General features: G+C 37.5%; 1 protein-coding gene across 2 annotated transcripts; it reads left to right on the top strand.

Moving 5' to 3' along the window:
- Nucleotides 1-305: 305 nt before the first annotated feature.
- LOC108718085 (lysosome-associated membrane glycoprotein 3) lies at nt 306-24,926 on the top strand. 2 transcript variants are annotated; one of them, XM_041564830.1, is made up of 6 exons: nt 306-457; nt 8,622-9,145; nt 10,873-10,992; nt 16,394-16,448; nt 16,803-16,970; nt 19,664-20,080. In XM_041564830.1, the coding sequence occupies exons 1-6, from the start codon at nt 415-417 to the stop codon at nt 19,801-19,803; spliced, it is 1,050 nt and encodes a 349-aa protein (XP_041420764.1). In that variant the 5' UTR covers nt 306-414; the 3' UTR covers nt 19,804-20,080. The 2 variants fall into 2 exon arrangements, with proteins under 2 accessions (XP_041420764.1, XP_018121170.1); XM_018265681.2 differs by lacking the exon at nt 19,664-20,080 and adding an exon at nt 24,542-24,926 and having other exon boundaries at nt 308-457.
- The last annotated feature ends 1,633 nt before the right edge of the window (nt 24,927-26,559 follow it).

Genomic DNA, 26,559 nt, shown 5'->3' on the forward strand with positions numbered 1-26,559 from the left:
AAAAGATGATGAGAATTACATTTGCCATTGTTAACTCAAAATTTGAGTTTTTATCAACTTTAAAATGTTTTTACTATTGTACTGTACAATTCATATATATTTACTTTATGAACACTGTTCGATAATTTTCATTTCTAGTGCATAGGCACCTGCAAGGGAATTTCCCTTCATGGGAGAAATATGCTGCATGTTACCACAGTAATACATGTGACCTGCTCTAATATCTTTCTAGAATGTGTCTCTTGAGCTGTGGGAAGAGTTCCTGAACACACCCTTTTCATTGCTGTACATAAAACTAAAAACGAACTTCAGCATTTCCTCATACTTGCGTAATACCTGGCAGACACTGAAGCGTTTCAGTACTTAATGCAGTTCCATTTTTCCTTTAAACATCACAAGTGAGCACAGATCACTATGGACCGCCTGAGCCTGTTTAGGACCATCCTGCTTGTGTACGGTGAGTACCTGCACCCAGCTTCTTCACTTCATACATTATTGCTGCTTTCTTTCTACACATTCAAAGCTGTAAGAAAAAAAACTGATTTAGTTACGTGTGTGCTATAGATCTTGTGTTGTATTTGCCAGCAACAGCATCAGTTCTCTTCTAACATCATTGTATTATGCCTCTGTGCAGCTTAATTCTCAAAACTATTATTTCCGAGAACAGTTCACCATTACAAGATATGGGAAAGGTCAACAAACATGATTATCACTCCTGTTTACCCATGTTGTCTCATGCTCATGAAAATTATTGGCTCCAACTAAACCTGCACTTATTACAACTACAGCCTAAGGGTCATTGTCTTTATCATGTCCCAGGGCAAAAGTACAAGAGCACAAAGGGGTGCACTTCTATCTATTCACAACAGTAACTTTCCGGCACTTGTTGGTCTCCAAATTGAATACTGTACCCCTCAAACAATGTAGGTCTCTATAAAAAGATATTGCTTAAAACAGCTCATAGGTAGAACCCTGCTTCATGTAAATAAACCATTTTCACAATAATATACTTTTTTAGTAGTATGTGCCATTGGGTAATCATAAATAGAAAATTGCCATTTTAAAAAATAAGGACAATCCACTGGGATTGTATGATTCACGGGGCACACAAACATACCAAACAAACCATACTTGTTAGGTCACATGAGCCAATTAACAGACAGAGTTATGTCTTTTGCTTCAACGCTTCTTCCTGTTACAGTTCGAGTTGTAATATTTCTTGTCAGGTGATCTCTGAGGCAGCACACAGACAATCACAAAATGGTGGTTCAAGGCAAGAGATGTAAAAGGGCAATATTTTCTTAAATATATATACCAGTTTGATAAGATTCTTTAATATGCTACATACAGTAATTTGATATAAACTATCAGTTGCTCAAGTATACATTTTGGGGGTATAGTTTTCCTTTAACTGTTTGAGACATCAGAGCTCTTTTCTCAAGGGCCAAGGCATGCAAAGCTGCTGAACTGCAGTCTGCACCACCCTTTTCTCTCAACGATCCCTAAAACTTGAGCTTATCCAAGATGCAGATTTTAGTAATCTGTGCACTAACTGCCACTGTTGCCAAGCCCTTCACTCTCTAATTACCCCTCACACTGTGGAATATTGTAGGTAGTATGCTGTAAGACATCATGGCAGTGTTCCCCAACCAGAAGCTCACAATGGCCTCAAAGCAGGTGCTTATTTTCTTAAATTCCAGGCTTGGACACAAGTTTAGTTTGTATAAAAATAAGGTGAACTGCTAAACAGATCCTCCTGTAGGCTGCCAGTCCACACACCAGACTACCAAATAGCCAACCACATCCCTTATTTGGCAGCACCTGAAACTATTTGTGTTGCGTCCCAACCATTTTTACATTTGAAAGAGGCTCATGGGTAAAAAAAGTTTGATGTCCCTGCAATAGGGGAACAGTTACCAAGAAGTAATTGTACTTACATTAAGAAAGATATATTAATGAGTAGTTAATCTGAACGTGTCCACATCACTACTAGTCACATTATTCAAAGCCAATTTGCATTGTTAATGTGGCCCCAAGGCAGATAAGGTACCTATATAACTTGGAGGGAGGCATTTGGATAGTAACATTAACTTGCTAAAATAACCACAATCTTATATAAAATATACACAAGAAAAATTGCTCACATTGCACATATTATTTTACTAGTGATTTTTAGTATATTACCCTGCTATAACTCTTGAATATTTAAAACTGAAGAGATCAATGGAGCCCACTTGAACTGTGCATGTGGAACCACTGCTGAATGTGTTGAAGAAACAGTTGTAACTGTGGCACTTTATTATTGGATCATACAGTTCTTAACCTCTCACTTTGTTAACATTGTGCAAGTGCAGTCACATGTGCGCATGATGGATGACAAATTACTTTCAGTTCTCTCCTGTCTACGGCCAAGGGAAGGAAATGAAACTTGAATTGTAATTGTAACTACAATTACTACACCAGTGTACCAGTGTAACAATTTACACATTCTACCTAAGATCTGGACAGAAATAATCATACTTATAATCCTAGTTAGTCTGAAAAGCTCTGAGCTAAGGGGTTAAAAAGGTGTATGGGAAGGTACAATGTCCGACAAATATGTATTTGTGATATACATATGCTGAAGAGACTTAGGTGCAAAGTTTGTGTAGGTTTAGTTACTCTCAGCATTAAATCAGCATGGATGCAGATAAATTATAGTTGATTGTAGTGCAACTAATTACACCATTTCTTTTAATAGGCAGTAGCCCCAAGGTTGGCTTTTGGTTAGGTCTTTCCCCTAGGAAACATCTAGAAAGAGAGAGAGAGCCAAAGACATAGAGCCTATATAAGGGGCCTATGTACCATTTTATGGTATTTTCCACAACTCCCAACTGTCCCGTTTTGAGCGGGACAGTCCCGCTTTTGACAGCTCAACCAGCAGTCTTGGCTTGTTACTGAAATGTCCCAACTTTCTGTTTGATCTCCTGTACTGAACAGCCAGAAAAAGATACAAAGTTTTTTAACTTAATTGACTTTTTGCAGAGAGCCCAGAACACCTACCAGGTGCACTTGGAAACTTTTTTAACAATTTCAGATAAGCAAATAAGTAATTGTAACAATTTAACATGTGCAAGTCCCTTGAGGAAACTGTGACTAGCAGCTTAAAGAGCAATTCACTTTCATTAGCAAAACTGTTATAACATTAAAACCACAGAAATGTGTCCAAACTTTTAAAACCTTCTAAATAAACATGGCAATTAAGGGGCATGGCCACAAAAAATGGGCATGGCCAAAAATTCACCACACTACGAACAGCAAGTCTTTTTGACCCTCTTTCTATTTCCAGTATGTTGTGAGGTATGGTATTTTCCACAGGGTTAGTCAGTGACAGGGTAGAGAAAAGTGGAGCCCACTTTAGGAGCAAGAGTTAGCCAGGCTAGTGAGTTGGGCAGCTCACATGCCAAGGGAGTGTTTCATGGGGTTGAAGAACCCATGGGGAAGCCACAGTTTGGGAAACAAAGTGACTGTAACCATAAGCAGCAGAAGGTGTTTTTGCTGGGAAGCCAGGGGGAGAAGGTATAGATCTTTAACCTTGTATCTTCTGTATACCGCCAGAACCAAGCAGGATGGCACATTGGCAATTTCATGTATAAATACCAATAGAACGCATAGCAGGATGGCACAGTGGCGATTTCATGTACAAATACCCCCAGACTAATAGCAGGATGGCACAGTGGCAATTTCATGTGTAAATACCACCAGACTCATAACAGGATGGCACAATGGCAATTCCATGTACAAATAGCCCTAGAACCCATAGCAGGATGGCACAGTGGCAATTTCATGTATAAATACCCCCAGACTCATAGCAGGATGACACAGTGGCAATTTTATGTATAAACATCCCAGAACTCATAGCACGATGGCACAGTGGCAGCTCACTAGTCAACCTAGGTGCCCTAGGCAACCTGGCTGGTCGCGCTGCCTCTCACACGCTGGCATGCATGTGCACATACATGCAGATAGGCACGTGAATAAGCGAATAGACACACTGGAACAGCCAGTGTGAGAGTGCAGAGAGGGGACCAGACTAGGGGTAGGAGGCAGAGAAGGTATGTGTCTGGTGCCCCCAAGCTTTGCGCCCTAATCATCTGCCTACTCTGCCTTCCCCTAGTTCCAGCCCTGCATAGTGGCAATTCCACGTATAAATACCCCAACCCAAGTACAAGTAAAAAAACTCTTCTTACCTCTTCTCTGCATTGAAAGTTCAGGGGGAAAGGGGGGTTCTGCAGAGTTGCCATGCCATACAAATTCCTATAGAGTCAGATAGTGTAAAAAATAAAATACATTTCTTCCCCCTCACTGACAAGCCCATTGTGTGGGTGGGAAATTTGAATACCGATCTGTAATCCAATCACTGCAGGACTTCACTTTTCTGCAGTTGATTAAGTGCCCTGCTCTCACTGTATTGACACATCATGGATGCCTGGAATGCAACTTGCCGGGAGGTGGGGCTCCGTTAACTCTGGTAATTAAAGAAACAGTAATACCAAAAAGTAAAACATTTTAAAGTAATTAAAATATAATTTACTGTTGCTATGCACTGGTAAAAGTTATGCATTTGCTTTAGAAAGACAACAACAGCATATGTAAATAGGCTATTGAGTAGCCATGGGGGCTGCCATTCAAGCTAAAAAAGGAGAAAAGACACAGGCTGCTTAACAGATAAATTCTGTAATAGAATACGATGGAACTCTACAGAGTGAATCTGGTATCTGCTCTATAACCTGTGCTATGAATGACTGCCCCCATGACTACACAGCAGTTTGTTTATATAAAATATAGTAGTGTCTTAAGCAAACACACCAGTTGTAAAACTGCAGGGACACTGTACATTATATTTTAATTATTTTAAAACACTTTAATTTTTTGGTGTTACTGTTCCTGTGTCTGCACTGCTTCTTAGCTGCCAGCTGCCTGCTCCCTGCCACGGCTCCCAGCACTGAAATGGAAAGCAGCGGCAAAGTCTGACACCAATTGGCTGCCGTTTACAAAACTCGGGGGGGGGGGGGGGGAGTGTAGTGTGGTGCTGGTGCTCTAGACCCCACCCACAAGGTGTAACATACCATAAACATGTAAAAGTTTCAGAGGATTCTATTTTATTTTTTTAATTTGCCCATGCTACTTTATTTGTATTGATGTCAAAGAAGTGTTTGAAAATCTGCTACTTTCTCATGAAGGCTGCATTTTGGCATCTGTCTGGACTGACCTTTTTTCTTAGAACATTCTTTGGTGAGCTGGCAGGAGATTATCTTGTAATAAAGTATAATTACACTTGTCCTCAAATCATCCATTGTAACATTGTTGTTAAACATTCTATTTGTAATTTTGCCTTAAAAGTATTTGCCTAACACTTTAATATTTCCAATCTGAATACCTATATTCCCCTAAGATGGGCTGCCACATTTGTGCCAAAAATGATCAATATTACTTATATGTAGGTTTTAATATACATTAATATTCCAATGAGAAGTTTTTTTTACTCACTTTGAAGAAAAAAATTGGCTGATGATAACAGTTTCAGCCTGGGTATGCAACCACACCCTGAGGCAGGTTATTAACACTTTTGTTCTTAATTAATGCCTATAAGTAGGCTTAGAACATTTATCTGTTTAAAAATATTTTGGAATTTAATCTCTTACCTTCTACCTACATACCTTTACACTTCACTTTTAAATGCAGAGCTAGACCAGAGTTTTTCAAGCTTTTTTTTTTACTCATGACTCCTTTCATACTTGAAATGTTGTCACCCCCGCCCTCACCATAAAACTTAATATGTAATAGTGTTTTTTCTAATGCTTTATAAGGTTTTATACACTTTATTTCCCAATGTCCTTACTTACCTACTTTAAGTTCTGTCTTTTAAGTTACTTCTGTCTTCTAAAATACTTTTATCCTGCTTTCATCACCTCAGTTTATTTTTTTTTCTCCTCCCTGAATCCCTTCCTTTCTCTTTTATACACAATTAACCCATGATTCTTCTCCCCATTTGTCTCCATTTCTATTTTGTTTTACCTTTTTTCCATGTACTTATTTCCAATGCTTTCACTTCTTGTCCATATCATTTCTGTTCTTTTGATCTTTGTTATATTCATGCTGATTTTACCCTTCCTTAATATATTACAATTTTATCCCACTTTTCAAGTTCTCTTCGATTGCTCTCTTTCATTTAACATTTTGTTCTGCCACTCTGAGACAGCAGACTCTCCTAGGTGAGTTTGTTATTCCCAAGAGGAATATACACAATTATTGTTGCTGGTTTTTGTCTCTTATGATCTGTCCTTGATCTGTTATTGAGCTAGCCCTTCCTGTGTTGTCAGTTCCATTGAATGCTCATGTGGTAGGCCAGTGAATTAAATATACTGTATAGGACCACTCCGTCTGCTGTTACAGCAACACAATTCTTGCTTGGATTTATCCACTTGTCACTGTAATTCCTATTGGCATTGAAATTGCTTATCTGTGCCTGCTATAGGCTAGTGTGGTAAGGGAATCACCAGCATTTTTCCACCCTCCTATGATGATGATGATGATGTCCTTTCATTCCCTGGACACCTTGTGATGTTACTTTATGGAACAACATTTCAGAATTATAATTACTGAGTTTAGGCTAATGTTACTGTCAATTGTGTGCAAAGAATATTACATATCTATCCAGCTACACATCTGAGTGCTTGCTGTCATATCTATTGAACCCTAGAGAAATCCTCCATAGAATGCAATACTATCGCACCATAGTTGTCATCAAGATATCTATCTATCTGCTATCTTCCCTTTTCACATGACTACAATCTTGGTTAGTGGTTTAGTCATATGTTATTGGCACTGTCACGTTGACCTACAGTAGAACTTTGGAAGCACATTATTATTTTAGAATATTATTGTATTGCTTTAGTCAATATCTCATTGTGCACTAAAGAAAATAACTTAAAATTTGAAAGATACATATACAATTCAAATGTTTTGTTATTGTAAAGAATTATAAGGCATGCTGCTTAATCTGTATCTTTTATTAATTGAAACCCATAGAAAATGAGGTATATTAGTTTTTGTTCTAATTTGCCTGGCAGTACACCCCATCTTCACATATCTGACCCAGTGTTTACTACATATATATGTATTAGAGTCAGATTCATCAAATGTGAAATTAGAACTCCCCTCAGTATAATTCCACCACTCTCTATTCATTCCTATGGGATTTTAAGGGGTATATTTAGCAAAGAGTGAAGTTAGAGGTCGCCACAGTCCTCTGAGTGAAATTCTGCCACTCTCCATTCATTTATATGGGATTTTTGAAAGAGTGTTGAAAGTGAAAGTTCATCCTTTGATAAATATGCTTTTCAAAATCCCGTAGAAATGAATGGAAAGTGGTGGAATTTCACTCTAGAGCACTGTGGTGCTCCAAATTGATTGTGGTTCCAGTCCCATCCAAATATACAACCTTCGCCTTTTTGTTAACATGAATTCAAGTAAATCAATTTTGCATTGACACTATAGATTGCAATTTTTAAAGGAATAGCAATATAATTTAGTGGTGCCCTGTATCGGTAAAACTGGCATGTTTGCTTTAGAAACTCTACTACAGTTTATATACACAAACTGCTGTGTAGCCATGGGGGCAGCCATTCAAGCACAGGATACACAGTAGATAACAGATAGGTTCTGAAGAATCACATTGTATACTAAAGAGCTTATTTGTTATCTGCGGTGTATCCTGTGCCTTTACTCCTTTTTCAGCTTTAAATGGCTGCCCCTATGACTACACAGCAGCTGGTTTATATAAACTACAGGTATAGTAGGGTTTCTGAAGCAAACACACCAGTTTTACCAGTACAGGGCACCACTACACTATATTTTCATTACTTTAAAATAATTTTTTGATGTTACTGTTCCTTTACAACCACTCAAACCAAATTTCCGCTGACTTTTTTACTATATTTATCAATACATTCACAAAAAAATCTGGTGCGGAAAAAGACTTAATTAAATTGTAAAAATATCTGAATCGTATGATTTTTTCAGATTTACGCCCAAAAACTGAAAATCTTTTGGATTATTGCCCGAAAACCACAAACTCTTTGGATTATTGTACAAAACCCAGAACAAATCAGAATATCTTCCAATTGTAAACGGGACATCTGTCAGCAGATTTGAGATGGAGTACTTTTTTAATTCTGACTTTTGGCACCATCGGAGTTTAATAAATCACGAAAAAATCTAGGGTTTTTTTTTCTCTGAAAAAATTGTGTTTTCCTCTTTAAAAGTCTGAACAGAAAAAAAACAGACTTTCATACATAACCCCACTAATGTAGCAACAATGATATAGTAATACATACACCTAATTCATGTTTGACAACCAGGGTAAGATAATTAAGGCAAATGGTAAATGGTTAGTATTAGTTGCACCACTAGGATGGGGTGAAGACAATATACTGCATATGGTTTGCAGCTGGAATCACTATTGTAGCACCTTTGTGACCTGAAGAGAATACTAGAGTAACAAATTGAAATAAATCAAATCAACAGTTAAAGAAAATTCTCTCTTTTGCCTTGTTTAATTTCCTTTTGTTCTTCTGCAGGACTTGTATGCATCAATGATGCATATTCTGAGAAGACATTAAAGATAAACATTCAAGCCTCTCCAAAAACAACCACTCCAGCATCCAATGCCACTACAACCCCTGCAACAACAAACACAACCACTCCAGCATCCAATGCCACTACAACCCCTGCAACAACAAACACAACCACTCCAGCATCCAATGCCACTACAACCCCTGCAACAACAAACACAACCACTCCAGCATCCAATGCCACTACAACCCCTGCAACAACAAACACAACCACTCCAGCATCCAATGCCACTACAACCCCTGCAACAACAAACACAACCACTCCAGCATCCAATGCCACTACGACTCATGCAACAACAAATACAACCACTGCAGCATCCAGTACCACAACCATCCACTCAACACCTACACCGACATTGGAACCAAAACCTTCTCCACCTGAAACTGGCAACTACATAGTGGGAAATGAACAAGAGGTTTGCATCAAAGCCATGATGGGTCTAGAACTAGAGCTGACAAATTCTTCAAAGGTACAAGTCTTTTCTAAAAAGAGAAACATTTTCTGGGGTAAACACATTGAAGTGGAAGTCCACCAAATACCTCAATGTGTAAAAATTACATAATCAATTACAGTATTATGTCTGTATTCATTATCTGTTATTTTCTTTTATTGAATAACAGCTATACTGACTTTCCAGTTAGTTGTAATATACTGGTGTATAATGGTGTTGCATGGCAGTTCCCTAAAAGTGCATAGATATTATTTGCTGAAATTAAACAGTATCACAAAAAATTCCATTTGACTTTAGATTGGGTCACATATCTGAACTCTTGTGCAGCTTAATCTTAATTGTACAGTATTTGAATATTGCACAGTACTTGAATATTGTTGACTACGGGGCTCATTTACTAGTGTGCAGCACAGCTGTAGCAGTAAGTTAAGTCAAAAAGGGGCATGGGCACACGGAGATGTAGGCTCAGCTGCTCTCGGCCTGCATATTTTTGCAGGCTGAGAGAAGCAGATGGTCAGTCAAAATATGCAAAAGGAGGCATCTTCATGGCTGACCCCGGCCACACTTTACTGAGTGTGTGTCAAAAATGACTTAGATTAAAGGGATCCTGTCATCGGAAAACTTGTTTTTTTCAAAACACATCAGTTAATAGTGCTACTCCAGCAGAATTCTGCACTGAAATCTATTTCTCAAAGGGGCAAACAGATTTTTGTATATTCAATTTTGAAATCTGACATGGGGCTAGACATTTTGTCAATTTCCCAGCTGCCCCCAGTCATGTGACTTGTGCCCTAGGAGAGAAATGCTTTCTGGCAGGCTTCTTTTTTTCCTTCTCAATGTAACTGAATGTGTCTCAGTGGGACATGGGTTTTTACTATTGAGTGTTGTTCTTAGATCTACCAGGCAGCTGTTATCTTGTAAAAGCTGAAAGAGAGGAGAGCACTCATATGCCATGAAAATACAGTTTGGACAAATCAAACTACTGTTGTACAGTATGAGGATATTAGAAGTCACCTTGGAGTTCTATGACCTGTATGTAAGCACTCAGCCTTTGGCCTCTTGCCTATAGGATTATAGAACTCATTTGTGACTAATAATATCCTTATATTTTACAGTAGAAGGTGCATTATTCACTATATCATTCACTTATAGATATATATACTCATGCTACAGAAGCTAGGATTGGCCAAGCTATGCACTGTGCTGCATTCTACCCCTCACCGACAAACTCCTGGCACACACACATACCAAAATACCAATCAGGAGTAACTTGCATCTTATATGATCAAGCTTCATTGTATACGCCATGGAAAGTGGCTAAATTGTCCAAGCAGCCGATAGTTCTGATAACAGAATATATAGAAAATAATATCATATCATCTTATTAGTTTCCAGTTATGTTACACACACTGAGCTACAGTATATAGCTATGTGTATTTTCCATTGTTACTATTACTGACTCGAACTTTATTTTCTTTGAATGGTGAATCTTTGCTTCTTTGACAGTTATTTTACTTTTACACTTATGAGCATATTTATTAACATGATGGTAAGCAATCAGCAATTAGACTTAAACACCTACAAGTCACCCGGTGGGTTGATTATTGTCTCCAATGTTAGTAAATATGCCCCTTAAACTGACAACAGGAGGGGATACAAATGTTTTGAAAGCCAATGGATCTATATATATATATATTCATTTTATTTATTTTTTTTCCATATAATATTTTCTCTTTTTCATCTAGACACAACAGTACTTTAATATTATACCAACAAAAACAGGCTTCAATGGGACATGTGCTAAGTCAACGGCAAATCTAAACCTGACATTTGCAAACGGGTTTATCAACTTTGTTTTTACACAGGTAAGTTTCTTTTATGCATGCTTATGCTCAGTAAGGGAGTCATTATTTCAATGTGTCACATGCACATCCTCTCATTTATAAATGGTCCAGTTAAAAAACTTGATATCTGCCAATATTCGTAACAACTCTAGGGATTATTAACCAGTGCTGCCCTTAGTGCTCTTTCAAGTAGTTCTCTGTATCTCATAACACCCTAACTTTTCTTTCTTCATTTGGGATGCAGGCACCTTTTGCAATTCTAAAAAGTGTAGTTGTACCATGGGGTGCAAGGTAGCTCTGTCCTTGATGCCTGTTATTACAGGGCTCAGTTACTACCTGCACCCACTAGCCCTCCCTTATTGTGCATCTGAATTTGCCGCAAGTTAGAAGATAGGTAGGGGGGAAAAAATCTGTGGCCAGATGAGTTGATGGTGGGGCAGGGTGAAAAACATGGAGGCTTGTGGCTGTTTAAACTTTTCACTCTGCCCTGCCATCAGTAAATTAGCTATTTTAAGGGTTTACATTGTAATAAAAAATAAATTGTAGCAATGATGCAATCAAAGCAAAACTTTTATGGTCCTAAAGTAGCATTCAAATCAATCTTTGGCACAATGCTTACTGATTTTTTTTTAGATAATTATAGGTAGTACTGTACTACATTTGTGACATTTACTGGTAATCTTGCAGTCTTGTGATGCATCTACATTTATTCTAATACATTAAAACTAACTTGCTTGTAACTCTGTGTGCATAAACCTTACATTTATTAGCAGTTAAAGGACATGTAAAGCCTACATTTTTACCATGTATATAAGTTGGGCATATCGTCCCCACCCAAGCCACATCATTTGTATTGTATATACCCCCTCCATTTGCAAGCACCATCTCATTTTCCTAAAACACATAGCATTTTAGCATTTTCCCTCTGAATCATCATCAGTAACATTGAGACATGTATGCTGTAAAGTTCATGCAATGCAGAATGAAGTTTTACGTAGGCACAACATACGACATGCTTGGGTTGAGCACTCAAGGAGAAAATAAATAGGATCAGACAGTTAGAGTTTCTCTGGGAACCAGCAATGCTATCTCTTCATTGGCTGTTAGACTAGAGGGTGTGTTAAGTAATCTGAGCTGAGAAGAACTAGCATGCTCATGGAGCCAACAGCCAAAGCAAATTTGTGAGAGAGGGGGCTGAGGGGGTTAGAGGAGGAAAAGTATTTTTAAGTGATTAAGGGGATGCTGCAGCCTTACTGTTAACCTTTTAACAACCAGAGTGCCAGTTATCTAAAGATTTCAAAGAGGCTGTTCATTGATTACATTTTTGTGGAGGGGGTTTACATGTCCTTTAATGTTTTTTTCTAACAACATCACATTGCTGATTCCTGCAGTAGTTGCTTGTAAATTATACTCAAACGTCCCATTTGTAAGACGTTTATGCTCTCTTACAAATTCAGATCACAAATTTTTTTACACCAATTTTGTGGGCAGACTAAATATTGTTCTAAAGTTTGAAATCCAAATATATTGCCTTTAGTCAAATTTGCCATTTTCTTCCTCATAAAAGTATGCTGACCCTTTAATTAATTTTATAGCATCTTCAAAATGTTCCCTAAGATGATAGAATTTTTAATGATCTATATTAATTGTTTATATTTACAGTATATTGTTAATAGTGTTCCTTTTTCAAAGACTGATATGAGATTGGATTAGCAGTATTTTTTCACCACTTGTATTTCATTGATACTGTATAAGTAGAACTAGAAGAAATAACAAGCCATAATTTTTATATTTGACAGATTTATTAGGCCTTATACTGAGTAGGTTAAATACAAGTCAAATTGCTGCACTATAAAAGCCACTATAAAATGTACATCCAACAATCATTCTTCTTGATATGTACGTCATTAAAAACAGCTTTTATTTTACATAAAATGCTTCTTTATAGAAAATCCTTCTTTTCTGAATCAACATTTTGATCTTCTAAAAATCATACAATTACTAAACCTTACGTTTGGTAATTTTCTACATCTACAATGTAATTCCAGTCATGCAATACATTTTACACTTGACTGAGTCTTTGTGATTGCTTTATGTGTGATCCAAACTGTCACATGATTCCTGAATTCTTGATAAGGCAGAAGAGCACACAAACGCATACACTGCAGATTTTAAGTGAACTGAGTAAGTCACTTGTCTTAAGAACACAAAAATGAAGTTTAATGTTTGCTCTGCAAGGTTGATTCTTGCACAAGGGCCAAACACACTTCCGTATTACCTGCTTGGAAGAATGTGTTTGATTTCTGTTCATGAGATCTAGCAGCAGAATACACAGATTTTAGCTACTTGAAAATGTTTATACAGTTCTATCGCCATATATGGGAACTTTCCCAATGTATAATTGAGAAATGTATTCATGGCAAAATGAAGTAGCATGTTCTTTACAGCATAAATCGGCTATTGGGTTTTTGTATACTATGATTCACGATTCTTCTAACAGTCCATCATCCTGTCCCTTATGAGATAAAGTACAGGTCTCTGTCTCTCATCCCCCACATGAGTCATGCTGGAAATTACAGCTTCCAGAAAAGCTGCAAGGCCACATCATTAAAGTAGGAGAAGACTGAAAGTAAAAGCTCTTGTGAAAGAATATTCACAGTCTAGGGAAATTATCTTGAGTTAACACAGAAAGATACTGTTATCAGATATTATTTTTAATTATACTTTTTATTTAGTGCTGCATCAGTTCCTGTCAATACAGTGATTCAGACTTCAAATATTTATAAGGGGGTCATTTACTTTCCACAGCATTCCTGCTAAAAGGCACTTGCATCAGCATGTGCTCCTTGCACACCCATATAGTTGCTCTCTAGGTCTTCAGGGTCTAACACTGCGCTGTCCTATTCACTCAATCCCTCACTGGCTGGGTACCTGCTGGAAAGCTATTCCCACTCACTCCTCTGTGGGGCTAGAGTTGCCTGTACACTGTCCTAACCTGACTCACACTGTTGCAGTGTGCTATAACAAAATGAAACCTACTGTATACTAGCTAGGCATCACACTTCCTTACTCAATTGGACACTAAGGGGCCGATTCACAAAGGGTCGAATATCGAGGGTTAATTAACCCTCGATATTCGACTGGGAATTTAAATCCTTCGACTTCGAATATCGACAGTACTTCGACTATCGAATGGTCGAATAGTCGAACGATTTTTAGTTCGAATAGTTCGATTCGAAGTCGTATTCGTAGCTGAAGGTCGTAGTAGCCCATTCGATGGTCGAAGTAGACCAAAAAACACTTTGAAATTCGAAGTTTTTTTACTTCGAATCCTTCATATGAAATTAGTGAATTGGCCCCTAACTGTAGTTTTTTCAGGTGACTTCTTTGGTATATATTTCTCCCATGATGCACACCTATCCCTGCAACTTGTCCCCTTTTACTGTATATGGTCCTAAATTCTACCCTTTCTAATTTCTAGAAACTCTTCCCACACCCTAGAACTGTATAGTTACAGAACGCTATAATTACTAAATGGAAATTAAATGGAAATTAGTCAAAAATAAACTCATTTAGGACAGCTGGAGGACAACATTTGGCTTCTACACTGCACTGAAATCTACTTTTAAGAGCAAACTTTTTTTAATTTAATTTTGAAACCTGACATGGGGCTAGACATGTTGTCAGTTTCCCAGGTGCCCTCAGTCATGTGACTTGTGCTCTGATAGACTTCAGTTATTCTTTACTGCTGCACTGCAAGTTGCCCCCCAGCAGCATATCAACAAAATAATGGAATGGTCCCAGGATAACAGTTCCCTGACACAAGATAAGAGCATCATGGTAGATATGAGAATAGCACTCAATAGTAAATATCAAAGCCCAACTGTGACTACTCTAGTTACAGTTCCCAGGATAACAGTTCCCTGACACAAGATAACAGCATCATGGTAGATATGAGAATAGCACTCAATAGTAAATATCAAAGCCCAACTGTGACTACTCTAGTTACATTAACTAGGACAGTGCTGTCCAACTTCTGTGGTACCAAGGGCCAGGCTTTTTCTGGCCTATGAGGTGGAGGGCCAATAATGAAAGCCTGTGTTGACCACTCCCTGTTTTTAAGACACACCTACTTTAAACCATACCTATTTTACCAAAGGATCTTTTAAGACCATGTCCACATTAATGGCACTAGCACACCAGAATAATCTATTGGCTGTTGCTCACTGCAGAGATATCACCCATCACTCATATATGAAAAGGGCAGAGTATGGCACACACAGGGAGCAGGCAGAGTATGACAAAAGAAAGCAGAGTACGGCACACATAGTTAAGCAAAGTACAGCACACACAGGTGAGAATACGGCACACAAAGGTAAGCAGAGTACATCCCACAGAGGTAAGCAGAGTACGGCACACACAGGTAGGCTGAGTATGACACACACAGGAAGTATAGGAAGGCAGTAGGCAGATAACGACACGCACAGGGAGAATAGGGAAAGCAGAATATGGCAGGAGACCTATCAGGTATGCTCAGGTAAGATCATACAGTATGCTACATACAGTGACACAATGCTGTTGCCCCTTCAGCAGTTTGGATGAGGTGTAAACAGGTGAACAATGAGGTTTTGGGCCTGAATCAGAACAGTACAGGGTTTTGCAGTTGTGAACAATGCAGTGGGATTACAGGTGTGAACAATGCAGTGGAATTACAGTCTGACTCTTAGATGTGAACAATGCAGGGGCCAGTTAATCTTAGTACTGATACCAAATTTTACACAAAATAAGCAGTCACAGCAGCCAGAATCTGGCCCTATGAGAACCAATATTTTAAATATGTTCCATTGTGAGGTGCTGGCTCTTTCTGATAGCACAGCATGGGACAAAATGACCGAGATAGCTGCCTACACCACAATATTACAGCTAGAAAAATACACTTGTTAGTTCAAGAATGACATTTTATATGGTAGAGCGAATTATTGGTAATGTAAACAGTGTAATTTAGAAATAACATCTGCACCATAAAAATCATGACAGAATCCCTTTGTAGTGGAAACTAGGATAATGTAATTATTGTACAGAACTGTGTATGGCTTGTAAACTTTCAGTAAATACCATATGTTATATTACCAGTCTGTTTGGGGTGAGCTATTTTAATGTATGTATTTTTTTAGCTCCCACTTTAAAAGTTATTGGTGATATATACTTTTCCTTCATGAGCATCAATGTTAACAGGCAAAGTAGTGCAGAAAACACAATAACTGTTTTATAGGAAAGTGTCATTAATAAGATAAAAATCATATTTTACAGCTTTTTCTGCCAAGATATCTAATACAATGTTCAAAACAGTATCAATATATAAAGAGCGTCTGTTGGATTGAATCATTTTCTTTAATTTTTTCTATTTTCTTTTTCCCTTCAGGATGAACATTATTACTACCTTGATGGTGTAAATGTGTCTTTTCTCACACAATCAGGTATCCAATCACTATCAGAAAAGATTCTTTTCACAAATCATTTTATTACATACGCTGAGCTTTACTACAAACATAAAATAATATATAGATATATATCTTCTAGCCAATTGGCAGTGAAAAAGTAGGTCTTGCAACAGAATTTTTAGCTTTGCATTAATAAGAGTTTGCACAACCAACAATACCCATTCAAAGCTTAAGGCTTCTCACCTATGCAATAACTTTTAAACTTTAATTAAACTGATCAATATAAATAATAAAACTTTCAGTTGAGGAAAAAAAACTCTACTCAAGGTGTCAATGTTAATCAAGCAACATCCAAATCTAACCAGCAAACTCTGTCTTCTGTTGTTTCAGAATCTTGGCGTGGTACCGCTTCTAATCAAAAATTATTACAAACAGAGAAGGGCTACTCTGTAAAGTGTAAAAACACTCCCAAAATTCAGCTGGGTGACACCATTAACCTTGTGATGACTAATGTAACACTTCAAGCTTTTAACATTAAAGATAAAGATTTTGGAAAAGGTAAGTGGCGATCACTTTCGGTTTTGTTAGCTTTACAAGTAATGGGTTAATTTCTATCCTCAACATCGATTTCATTTCAGGGCATAGTTCCCTCAACTAGTTTTTCTTGTTTTCCAAAATATGCAACATCAAGCATTTGTTGTGTTCATTGTGAAACTTTGAGTGAACTTCCGGTTATCGTATTGTAACTACTCACTAGATAAATGTTGCCACTGATGCGAATGCAACAAAAAACGTTTGCATTCTGTTCAAGGTGGTACGCCTCATTTAATTTCTATGCCTTCCCCTTATTAATTACTATATCTACCCCTAATAAAATAATAACAAGAACAATAATAATAAATCATGCTTGGCAGAGGAAAACTTTACTAATTTGTCAAAAGTGTGGGTCTTTCAGATCTGTCAGATTTCTATGCCTTCCCCTTATTAATTATCTACCCCTAATAAAATAATAACAACAACAATAATAATAATAAATCATGCTTGGCAGAGGAAAACTTCACTAATTTGTCAAAAGTGTGGTCTTTCAGATCTCAGGAGGACTTTAAAGGAATACTGTCATGGGAAAAAATATTTGTTTTCAAAATGCATCAGTTAAAAGTGCTGCTCCACCAGAATTATGCACTGAAGTCCATTTCTCAAAAGAGTAAACAGATATTTTTATATTTAATTTTGAAATCTGATATGTCAGTCTCCCAGCTGCCTCCAGTCATGTGACTTGTGCTCTGATAAACTTCAGTCAATCTTTACTGCTGTACTGCAAGTTGGAGTGATATCACCAGTGAAATAAAACAACATCATAAAAATCATAACAGAATCCCTTTAAGCATCATCATGAGACTCTTAAAAGAGGGGTCTTAAACCACCATTTTTCAGTAAGTTTAACTAGGGTTAAAACACCCTAGTAAGTAGAGTCACGAAGTGACAAAACGCCTGTGGCAAGTCACATGCAACAGAAATGAGGTAAGGGATAGAAATGTCGGATGCAGTCGCAGCGCATCGGATCGCGCCGAAAACGTCCATGTAGTCCTACCCTAAATGTAACTTTTGTTATAATTCTCGTGCTGCACTACTGTTTATTGTGACATATGCTTTTACAAGGGGCAATAAACACAGAAACATGGAGTCATAATTTCAAACAAACAACAAAAAACTGTTAACTATATTGTTATCAACTGTTTTGTGCTTTCTTTTTCTGCCATTTGTGCAAATGTATTCTTCTGTTTGAATTATGCACAAATGCATGTCATTTATACAATATTATTATTGTATAACACATTTTTGGACTATCCAGGCCAACGCGGTTAATATCCAGCTAGTATACTAGAGCATTGGTTACACTGGACACTTAAGCAGGGCCTTCGCAAAAGGGAAGTATTGATGGTGCCACTGTGCTTTAACCAATAAAGAAATGGGCACCAGGAAGTTCTTGCAGTCAATCAGAATAAACTTTTGTCATACTAACAACTGCCCCACAGGTTACTTAAATCAGTAAAGAGGCATTTGCAGAATATATAGTCACACAGCTCAGACAGTATATCAGAGGTAGATGCAGGTGCATTTTCCTGAGGCTGTAGTCAAGGCAGTTCAGCATTACCCCAGGCAGAAATACCTCAAACGTGGTCTGGATCTCACCCAGTGGAGTGGTCAGGGAGGAGAACATAAAGCCTGACACCCTATCCGCTGTGGTCCCTTCACTGTAGGCAAATCTTACAGCCTGGGAAGCTACTCCCTGCTACACATCCTTGATGGAGCACTAAGCTGCTCTTTCTCTGTTCTCTCACTGTCTTACTCTCCTAAAGAGTACTATAACTATTATATTCCTGCCACTCACTAGCCTCATTCATGGGGTCCCTGCTCCCCGACTTCCACACTAGAGGTTCAGATCCCTTTAGGGCAAACTGGCTTTACTGGGCCTTATTGTACCCAGGCTCCCTGGAAACATCCAGCTGGATCAGCAACCAGAAGCCAAAGAGGACAATCCACCACTTCTTACTCACTATACCAAAGTGTGACAGGAAGTGGTAGGGATTTAAAGCCATAGGGACACATTAAACCTATGAGTCCCTACATAATATTATAATCTACAGTTTTATAATCTATTCTTAAATAATTCTACCACAACTTTAAATCTTGTGAAGACAGCCATTGTTAGTGTCCAAAAATTAACTGGAACTCTGGGACTTAGTAAAAATGCAGTGTTGGGGGCCTATTTACCATTTGGTAATCATTGTTACCACATTGCCTCAGAACTCATTGTCATGTATGTGCTAATCTACCTTTTAATACATTTCTAACCTTTCAAAAGAAGTATTATAATTAGTGATGGGCGAATTTATTTGGCAGGCTCGAATTTGCAGCAGATTTCTATGTTTTGCCGCCGGCAAATAAATTCACAAATTTGCTGTAAAAATTCGGCAACAATTTAGATGATTAACGGACGCCCATCAACTTTGACGCCGGTGCCCATTATGACACTGGTGAATTATTGCTGGCATCAAAATCCGTGTTTCGTGAATTTTTCGTGCGTTTTGCAAATTACGTGGTGAAGCAAAATGGGACAAATTTGCCCATCACTACTTATAAGCAGCTAAACACATACTAACTACAAAAGCTATACCTGCTCTTTTATAAATACATATTTTGCTCTGCAGTATTTCATTAGAAAATGTCTGCTGTGGCTTTATTTGCAGAAAAAGAATGTTACCCAGACAGAAGCCACAAATTAATCCCCTTGGCTGTGACACTGGCGGTTGTGGGATTGATTATTATAATCCTGCTCGTGGTTTTCATTTCAAGAAGACAAAGGAATTTAGGATATCAACGGATCTAACGCAAGACAATGAATATTCTCTCTTTGTTTTATCTAGAACCAGAATCTCATTACTATATAGTGTAAAAATAGGCCCACATGATATGCTTCCATCATAAACACTTTCCCTATTAAAAAATATAATGGGGCTTCACAGCAGCCACATTTCCTCCACGCTAGTCAATATATCTAGATATATGATGAGGGAAAAACTTGGTCACCCACACTTTGGACCTTTAAAGTAATTATAATTGAAAGGGGTTGTTCACCTTCCAAACACCTTTTTTCAGTTAAGTTGTTTTCAGATTCTTTGGCAGAAATAAACTTTTTTCAATTGCTTTTCTCTCTTTTATTTTTTAGCTTTTTCCAAATGTAAATTTAAAGTTTAACGTTTCTGCGTCTGTTGTTTCAGTCTGGCAGCTCAGTAATCCAGGTGCAGATTCTGAAATGTTACACTTTGCTATATTTAATTGATACATTTCTCAGCAGCATCTGTGGAATATTAGTAACTATTGTATTAAAACAGCTGCCTTTAATGAAACTGCTCGGCAATAATAAGCTAAAAGATAAGAAATGTAACAACTAAATTTATCAATTAAGAACAGTTACAGAATCTCTAACCCCCCCCCCAAAAAAAGCTTAACAAAGACACAAGGTGATTCAACTTCAGTATTAGAAATTATTATTAGAACAATATTACATTAAACAGTCACAAATAGGAAATAGAAAGTAATTGAAATAGTCTGAAAACCCCTTTAAAACTCCTTTTATGATTACAAGTGCAAAATGGAAACAAAATTGAGCAGATATTAAGATTATTCATAAAGGTACTTAAGCTCAAGTGCATGCCTAGGCCTGCCATTAACTTAATTAAAGGGTTCCCTTATTGGTTTGCATCAATACTTTCAACAGACTGGTGAACTGGTTCACTTGCAAGCTGAGATGAATTCTGGGGGAAAAAGCTGAATTTTGGGGGGAAATGGTGATTTTTATACACACTTTGCAAAGTGCATTGAATTTGTAAATGAGGGTTTTGGTCCCTTGGGCAGATTGGGGTATTTTGAATACTGATCCATAACTCCCATCCCCACTATATATTGTTAAGATGGATTTATAAAATACCATCTGCACTTTAAAAAAGTGGGTTGGTAGTTTGTACCATGAAGCAACAGGTTGAAAACCTTTATTCATTTTCTAAAAAATGGGCCTACTTTAAGACTAATTTATCATATGGTTACAAAAAACAAGAATTTAAATATTATGGTGGGGTATGGTGGGAAATCTGACCATGGTATGATGGAAACAAAATAATTATTTACTTGGAATGGTCCAAAAAACAAGACATAGGTGACAAAGGAAATGTAAAAGGGTGGAACTAAAATAAAATAAAATAAAATATATATATATATATATATATATATATATATATATATATATATATATATATATATATATATAGGTGTATTTACAAACAAAGCATCCTAGTTCCTTTCGCGCCAATCTCTCTGAACTCGTGCTCTGCAAACTTCCGGGTTTTGACACATGTTCGCATCTGACGTCATCACCTTTGGTGCATCAAATATTTAAAGGCGCATCTTACTTCTCCCAATTGGCCAACATAAAGGTTCCTTCCAAAGTTCCTGGGTTTGTTTCTAAAGCTGGCCATAGATGCAAAGATCTGACCGTATGAATCAAGGATTCGTAAGATCAAGGATTCGTACGATTTTCGGACCACGTGTGGAGAGTCCTGACATTTTTCGTCCGGCCGAGATCGGTCGTTTGGTCGATCGGACAGGTTAAAAGATTTCTTTTGGCTGCGGGTAATATCTCTGCATGTATTGCCGATCGTACGATTTTCAGAGGGAGTCTGTCACTAGCTTTGGTCGGACATAACTTTCTTACGATTGCTGTCAGGGGTAGAACATCGGCTGATCTGTTCTTTTGTACTTTATTTGATCGGAATGGTTAGTGGCAGGTCGGGAGATGGGGAAGTCCGATCGTACCAATCATCTTTGCGTCTGTGGCCAGCTTAAGTCTCTTATTAGTCCAATATTTGGTTTTGATCCTTGCCTGCCCCTGACTTTGCCAATCTGCTGCCTGAACTGACCCCCTGCCTGTGCTCTGGATCCTGTTTCGGTGCTGCAGGTCTGCTCTGTGTATGACCTTGGCCTATGACCTTGACCTTGTCCCTGCAGTATCTGAGTAGCGGAGTGCTCCACCCAAAGCCAAAGGAGGCTGCTAGAAGAGTGGGCCGTGACCAGAACCTTGGAGTCTGTTCTGGGTTTGGGACACCCTACGTCACATAACCATTTAGATTACAAGTAGGAATAATAAATCAGATGATGTTCTAGCCATTGATTGACAGTCACCATCTGTACAAAAGTTATGTCCAAGAAATAGTAGAAATAGTCGCCCATGGATATCGTTATACAGGCAATACATGCAAAGATATTATCATAAGCCAACAAAAATATTCTGACTTGTCTGATCGACAAAACAACTGATCGCAATGGTACGAAAAATACATAGTAAGTAAGTAAGGTTGAAAAAAGACACACGTCCATCAAGTTCAACCTTTTAGTTTTTTTTTTTTAATCTACCTAACTGCTAGGCAAAAGAAAACCCATCTGAAGCCTCTCCTATTTGCCTCAGAGGGGGAAAAAATTCATTCCTGACTCCAAAATGGCAATCTGACTAGTCCCTGGATCAACTTGTTCTATGCGCTATCTCCCATAACCCTGTATTCCCTCACTTGCTAAAAAGCCATTCAACCCCTTCTTAAAGCTATCTAATGTATCAGCCTGTACAACTGATTCAGGGACAGAATTCCACATCTTCACAGCTCTCACTGTAAAAAACCCCTTCCGAATATTTAGGCGGAACCTGTTTTCTTCTATTTGGAATGGGTGACCTTGTGCCAGCTGGAAAGACCTACTGGTAAATAAAGCATTAGAGAGATTATTATATGATCCCCTTATATATTTATACATAGTTATCATATCTCCCCTTAAGCGCCTCTTCTCCAGCGTGAACATCCCCAATTTGGCCAGTCTTTCCTCATAGCTAAGGTTTTCCATACCTTTTACCAGCTTAGTTGCCCTTCTCTGTACCCTCTCTAATACAATAATGTCCTGTTTGAGTGATGGACACCAAAACTGTAAGGCATATTCTAGATGGGGATATTCTTACATCCCAGGTGCATGACTTTACATTTATCAACATTGAATCAACATTGAATATTGAATGGCTGAACAATTATTCCCACAAACAGTCTGAAAATCATATGAAATTAACTATACTGTAACTACTATATCAACTATATCTAGCTTAATGCTTCAGCAAGTCAAGCAGTAATCTGAGATAGATGTCAGCTAATGTCCTTCTGCAGTTAAATGTTATTAAGTAATTACCCATACAGAGGAGTCAACCTTTCCTACTGCCTAATTTTTTAAGACTTTAGTCCACATCCTTGATCCAAACTGACTATGTCCCGACCCACCAGTTACACCCCCTGCCCCTTAAATTCATTATTTTCAGTTCAGTTGATACCTGCAAACAAGCTGTGGTACTCTGTTTTAAATGTTTTAAAACTGACCTTTTTGCCATTATATGCAAATATTGGAATTGGAATTATGCATGGAATTGGATTGGTGGTTTTCTTCCTTGATGCAGGCTAAAACAGAAGAAAGGTTAAAAAGTTAAAATGATAAACACAGAATTAACTTTTTTTTAGGTTTTGAATGTGCTTGGACTGTACTGTTTTCTTTCAGATCATCAATTATCACTTCCCCAATCAAGTGGGTCAGTTGACTTTGTAAGGTTTAGGGTATATTTATGATAACACGTGAATAATAATACATATTGCATGAATAACATACAGACAGCAGTCAGGGGAAATCTCCATCCTCTGTATTTCACATTACTGTTAGGTAACTCAAAGAAAGACTCATTAACTTAGATCCAGTAGCTTACAACTTGTAATATTCTTTAAAAATTAAAGCAACAATTGAAATAATCAAAAGCATAAATCAGAAGGTATAACTTTTTCAGCCTGTTTTTCTAGCTAATTGTGTTAAATGTGCAATAACCTTCTCTGTTCAGCATACAGCATTACATTGGCCTTTCAGACAATGTGTGTATAATGTCTAATAGGCAGAATTCCAGTTAATGAAGGCACAAAAATATCTTTCTATTTACTACCAACAAGCATTTGCAACATGGTTATGATTTTCTACATAATAATAAAGGATGTGGGCAGAGCCAGTTTAAGACACATGGACAGCCATTTGAAATAATTGATCACCATTGCTGATACAGCAAGAAAAGTAATTAACATTCATTTTCAAGGCGACAATGCAATGGAGTAAAAGGAAGACATATAGCCATAAATATTGAGTGAATACGCAGAAGTTTAATGTGATAATAACTGTTCCATTCAGGCACAGGTTTAGACGTTGTGCCTAAATATGCATTTTCACATTAAACAAATTATGGTGACATAGCACCTGCAATTGTGTCACAAACACGTCTATAGGCAGTTTAGGACTTTGCTGGGAAACAGTGCTTTAATTTTGTCACTGCATAACATATTGTGTTATCTGGCTAAACATCTTGTCAGCAGGAAAAGATACTGTATGTGTTAGTATCACTACAATAGATATTGTTGCATTATTATATTAATCCAAAACACTTGGAATATTCATGTTATTTGGTGATGAATATAGCAGTTTCCTTACAATTATTTATTCTGTCTTTCCAGAAACATCATGCAAATATGATCGCAACTATGGTCCAATGATTGCTGGTATAGTTATTGTAGTTATTGTTGTTTTGGGAATAATCATCTATTTTATCTGGCACAAGAAAAAATCATCAGGATATCAGAGAATATAACTGCTGAAAGTAATATGGTACCTTGGGAAATAAAGAAGTGCCTTTTAATGAAGAACCCAAACAACCTAAATGATCAACATCGCAAGAATAACTATGCTTATAACGCGCTAATTTTACTGGATCCACTTTGCTTTGTAGTAACCTTCTGAAAATCAATGTTAGGACCCATTTGGACAAGTCATTTTACAAGTGAACATTTACTGCTTTACAGTTGCTAAGTCATGTTAGTAAAAGGGATTTCTGAAAAACTCTCATCGGGAAACGTTGTGGTATTTTGACTACACCTAACTGTATTGGATGAAATTGAATTACTCTCATTTACCGTATATACTCGAGTATAAGCCGTCCCGAGTATAAGCCGAGGTACCTAATTTTACCTCCAAAAACTGGGAAAGCTTATTGACTCGAGTATAAGCCGAGGGTGAGAAATGCAGCAGCTTCTGGTAAGTTTCAATCAAAAAATTGAGGGTTTCTGCTCCCATTGGAGGTGCCGGCGTCTCGTTTTTGGATGCCGGCAACCATTCTTGGACGCTGGCGAATATTCTTGGAGACTATTCTTGGATGCCGGCGACTATTCTTAGGCGCTGGCGACTATTCTTAGACGCCGGCGACCGTTTTTGCGCTTGATCCGAGTATAAGCCGAGGTAGAGTTTTTCAGCATATTTTGGGGGCTTATACTCGAGTATATACGTATGTACATATATATATATAATTACTTTAAAGAATAAAAGTACTATGATCGTTATTCAGTCAAATGACAAGCAGTCTCAGAGAAGACTGCACAAATGAAGTAAACTAACCAAAATGCATGTTTATACACCACTGGCTTATAAAATGTACACATGATGTTTCAGTTTCAATGATCTATGGTATTTCCCAATGGTACTGACGAAACCTTGGGGACAATGGGATAATGAAATCAAAATATTGTGTTTACTCATTAAAAATAAGTGGACATTTTAGGGGAATTGTTTCAGGGTTATGGGTGGTGGTTTCCTTCTATACAAACAGTGGTAGCAGTGGAATAGAATAATATAATGTTTTAGTTCTTGTTTTTAACGATGGTATTTTCCAATGTTACTGATGAAACCTTGAGGAGATTGGGACAATGAAATTAAAATATTGTATGTAATCATCAAAAATAAGGGGAATTGTTTCAGGGTTATTGGTGGTGGTTTCCTGCTATAAAAAAGTAGTGGAATGGAATCATATAATATTTTAGTTCTTGCTTTTAACAAACATTATACTACACTCATCTTAATGTTTACATACAGGAGATTATTTCCCAACAATTATTTGATTATAATCCTTTGATACACAGGTAATCTTTGCACTGCTGAAGATAAAACTTTGGCTTTAATGGTGATTGTTGATCTGTTTAGCATATACTGTGAAAGTTTACAGCTCTGTACCTCCCATCAGTACCTATGTAGGTGAGATAGTCCTGAACTGCATACCCAAGGGGTGGGCTTTCTGAAAAGTGAGCAGAGTTTGGATAAATTGATGGTCTAGCTGGTTGTGCCCTGAGCAATGTAATGTGGGTTGGTGACACTACCCAAGTACATTTTTTTTTTGTCAATGAATGACAACAGTCAACCCCCACAAATATGCATTATACAGTGACAACCAGTCTTCACAGAGACAGAGCTGCTAACTGGGGAAACACAGGGAGTTCAGAATGCACCCTATAGTAAATTGCTAAAACTGTTCCAAGAGTTGCAGTTGCTGCAAAAGTTTCATATGAGAGCTTCCTTCTAAGCAAAATACAATTGTAAAATACTACTGAATGACTATAAAATCTGAGCAGTTATAACATTGCATAAATTCAACTTAAAGTGTATTATAAAATGTATTATAAGCATCGTCTTAAAAGAACAGTTCAGT

This window comes from Xenopus laevis, chromosome 5S, assembly GCF_017654675.1.
Source record: "Xenopus laevis strain J_2021 chromosome 5S, Xenopus_laevis_v10.1, whole genome shotgun sequence".
Lineage (NCBI taxonomy): Eukaryota > Metazoa > Chordata > Amphibia > Anura > Pipidae > Xenopus > Xenopus laevis.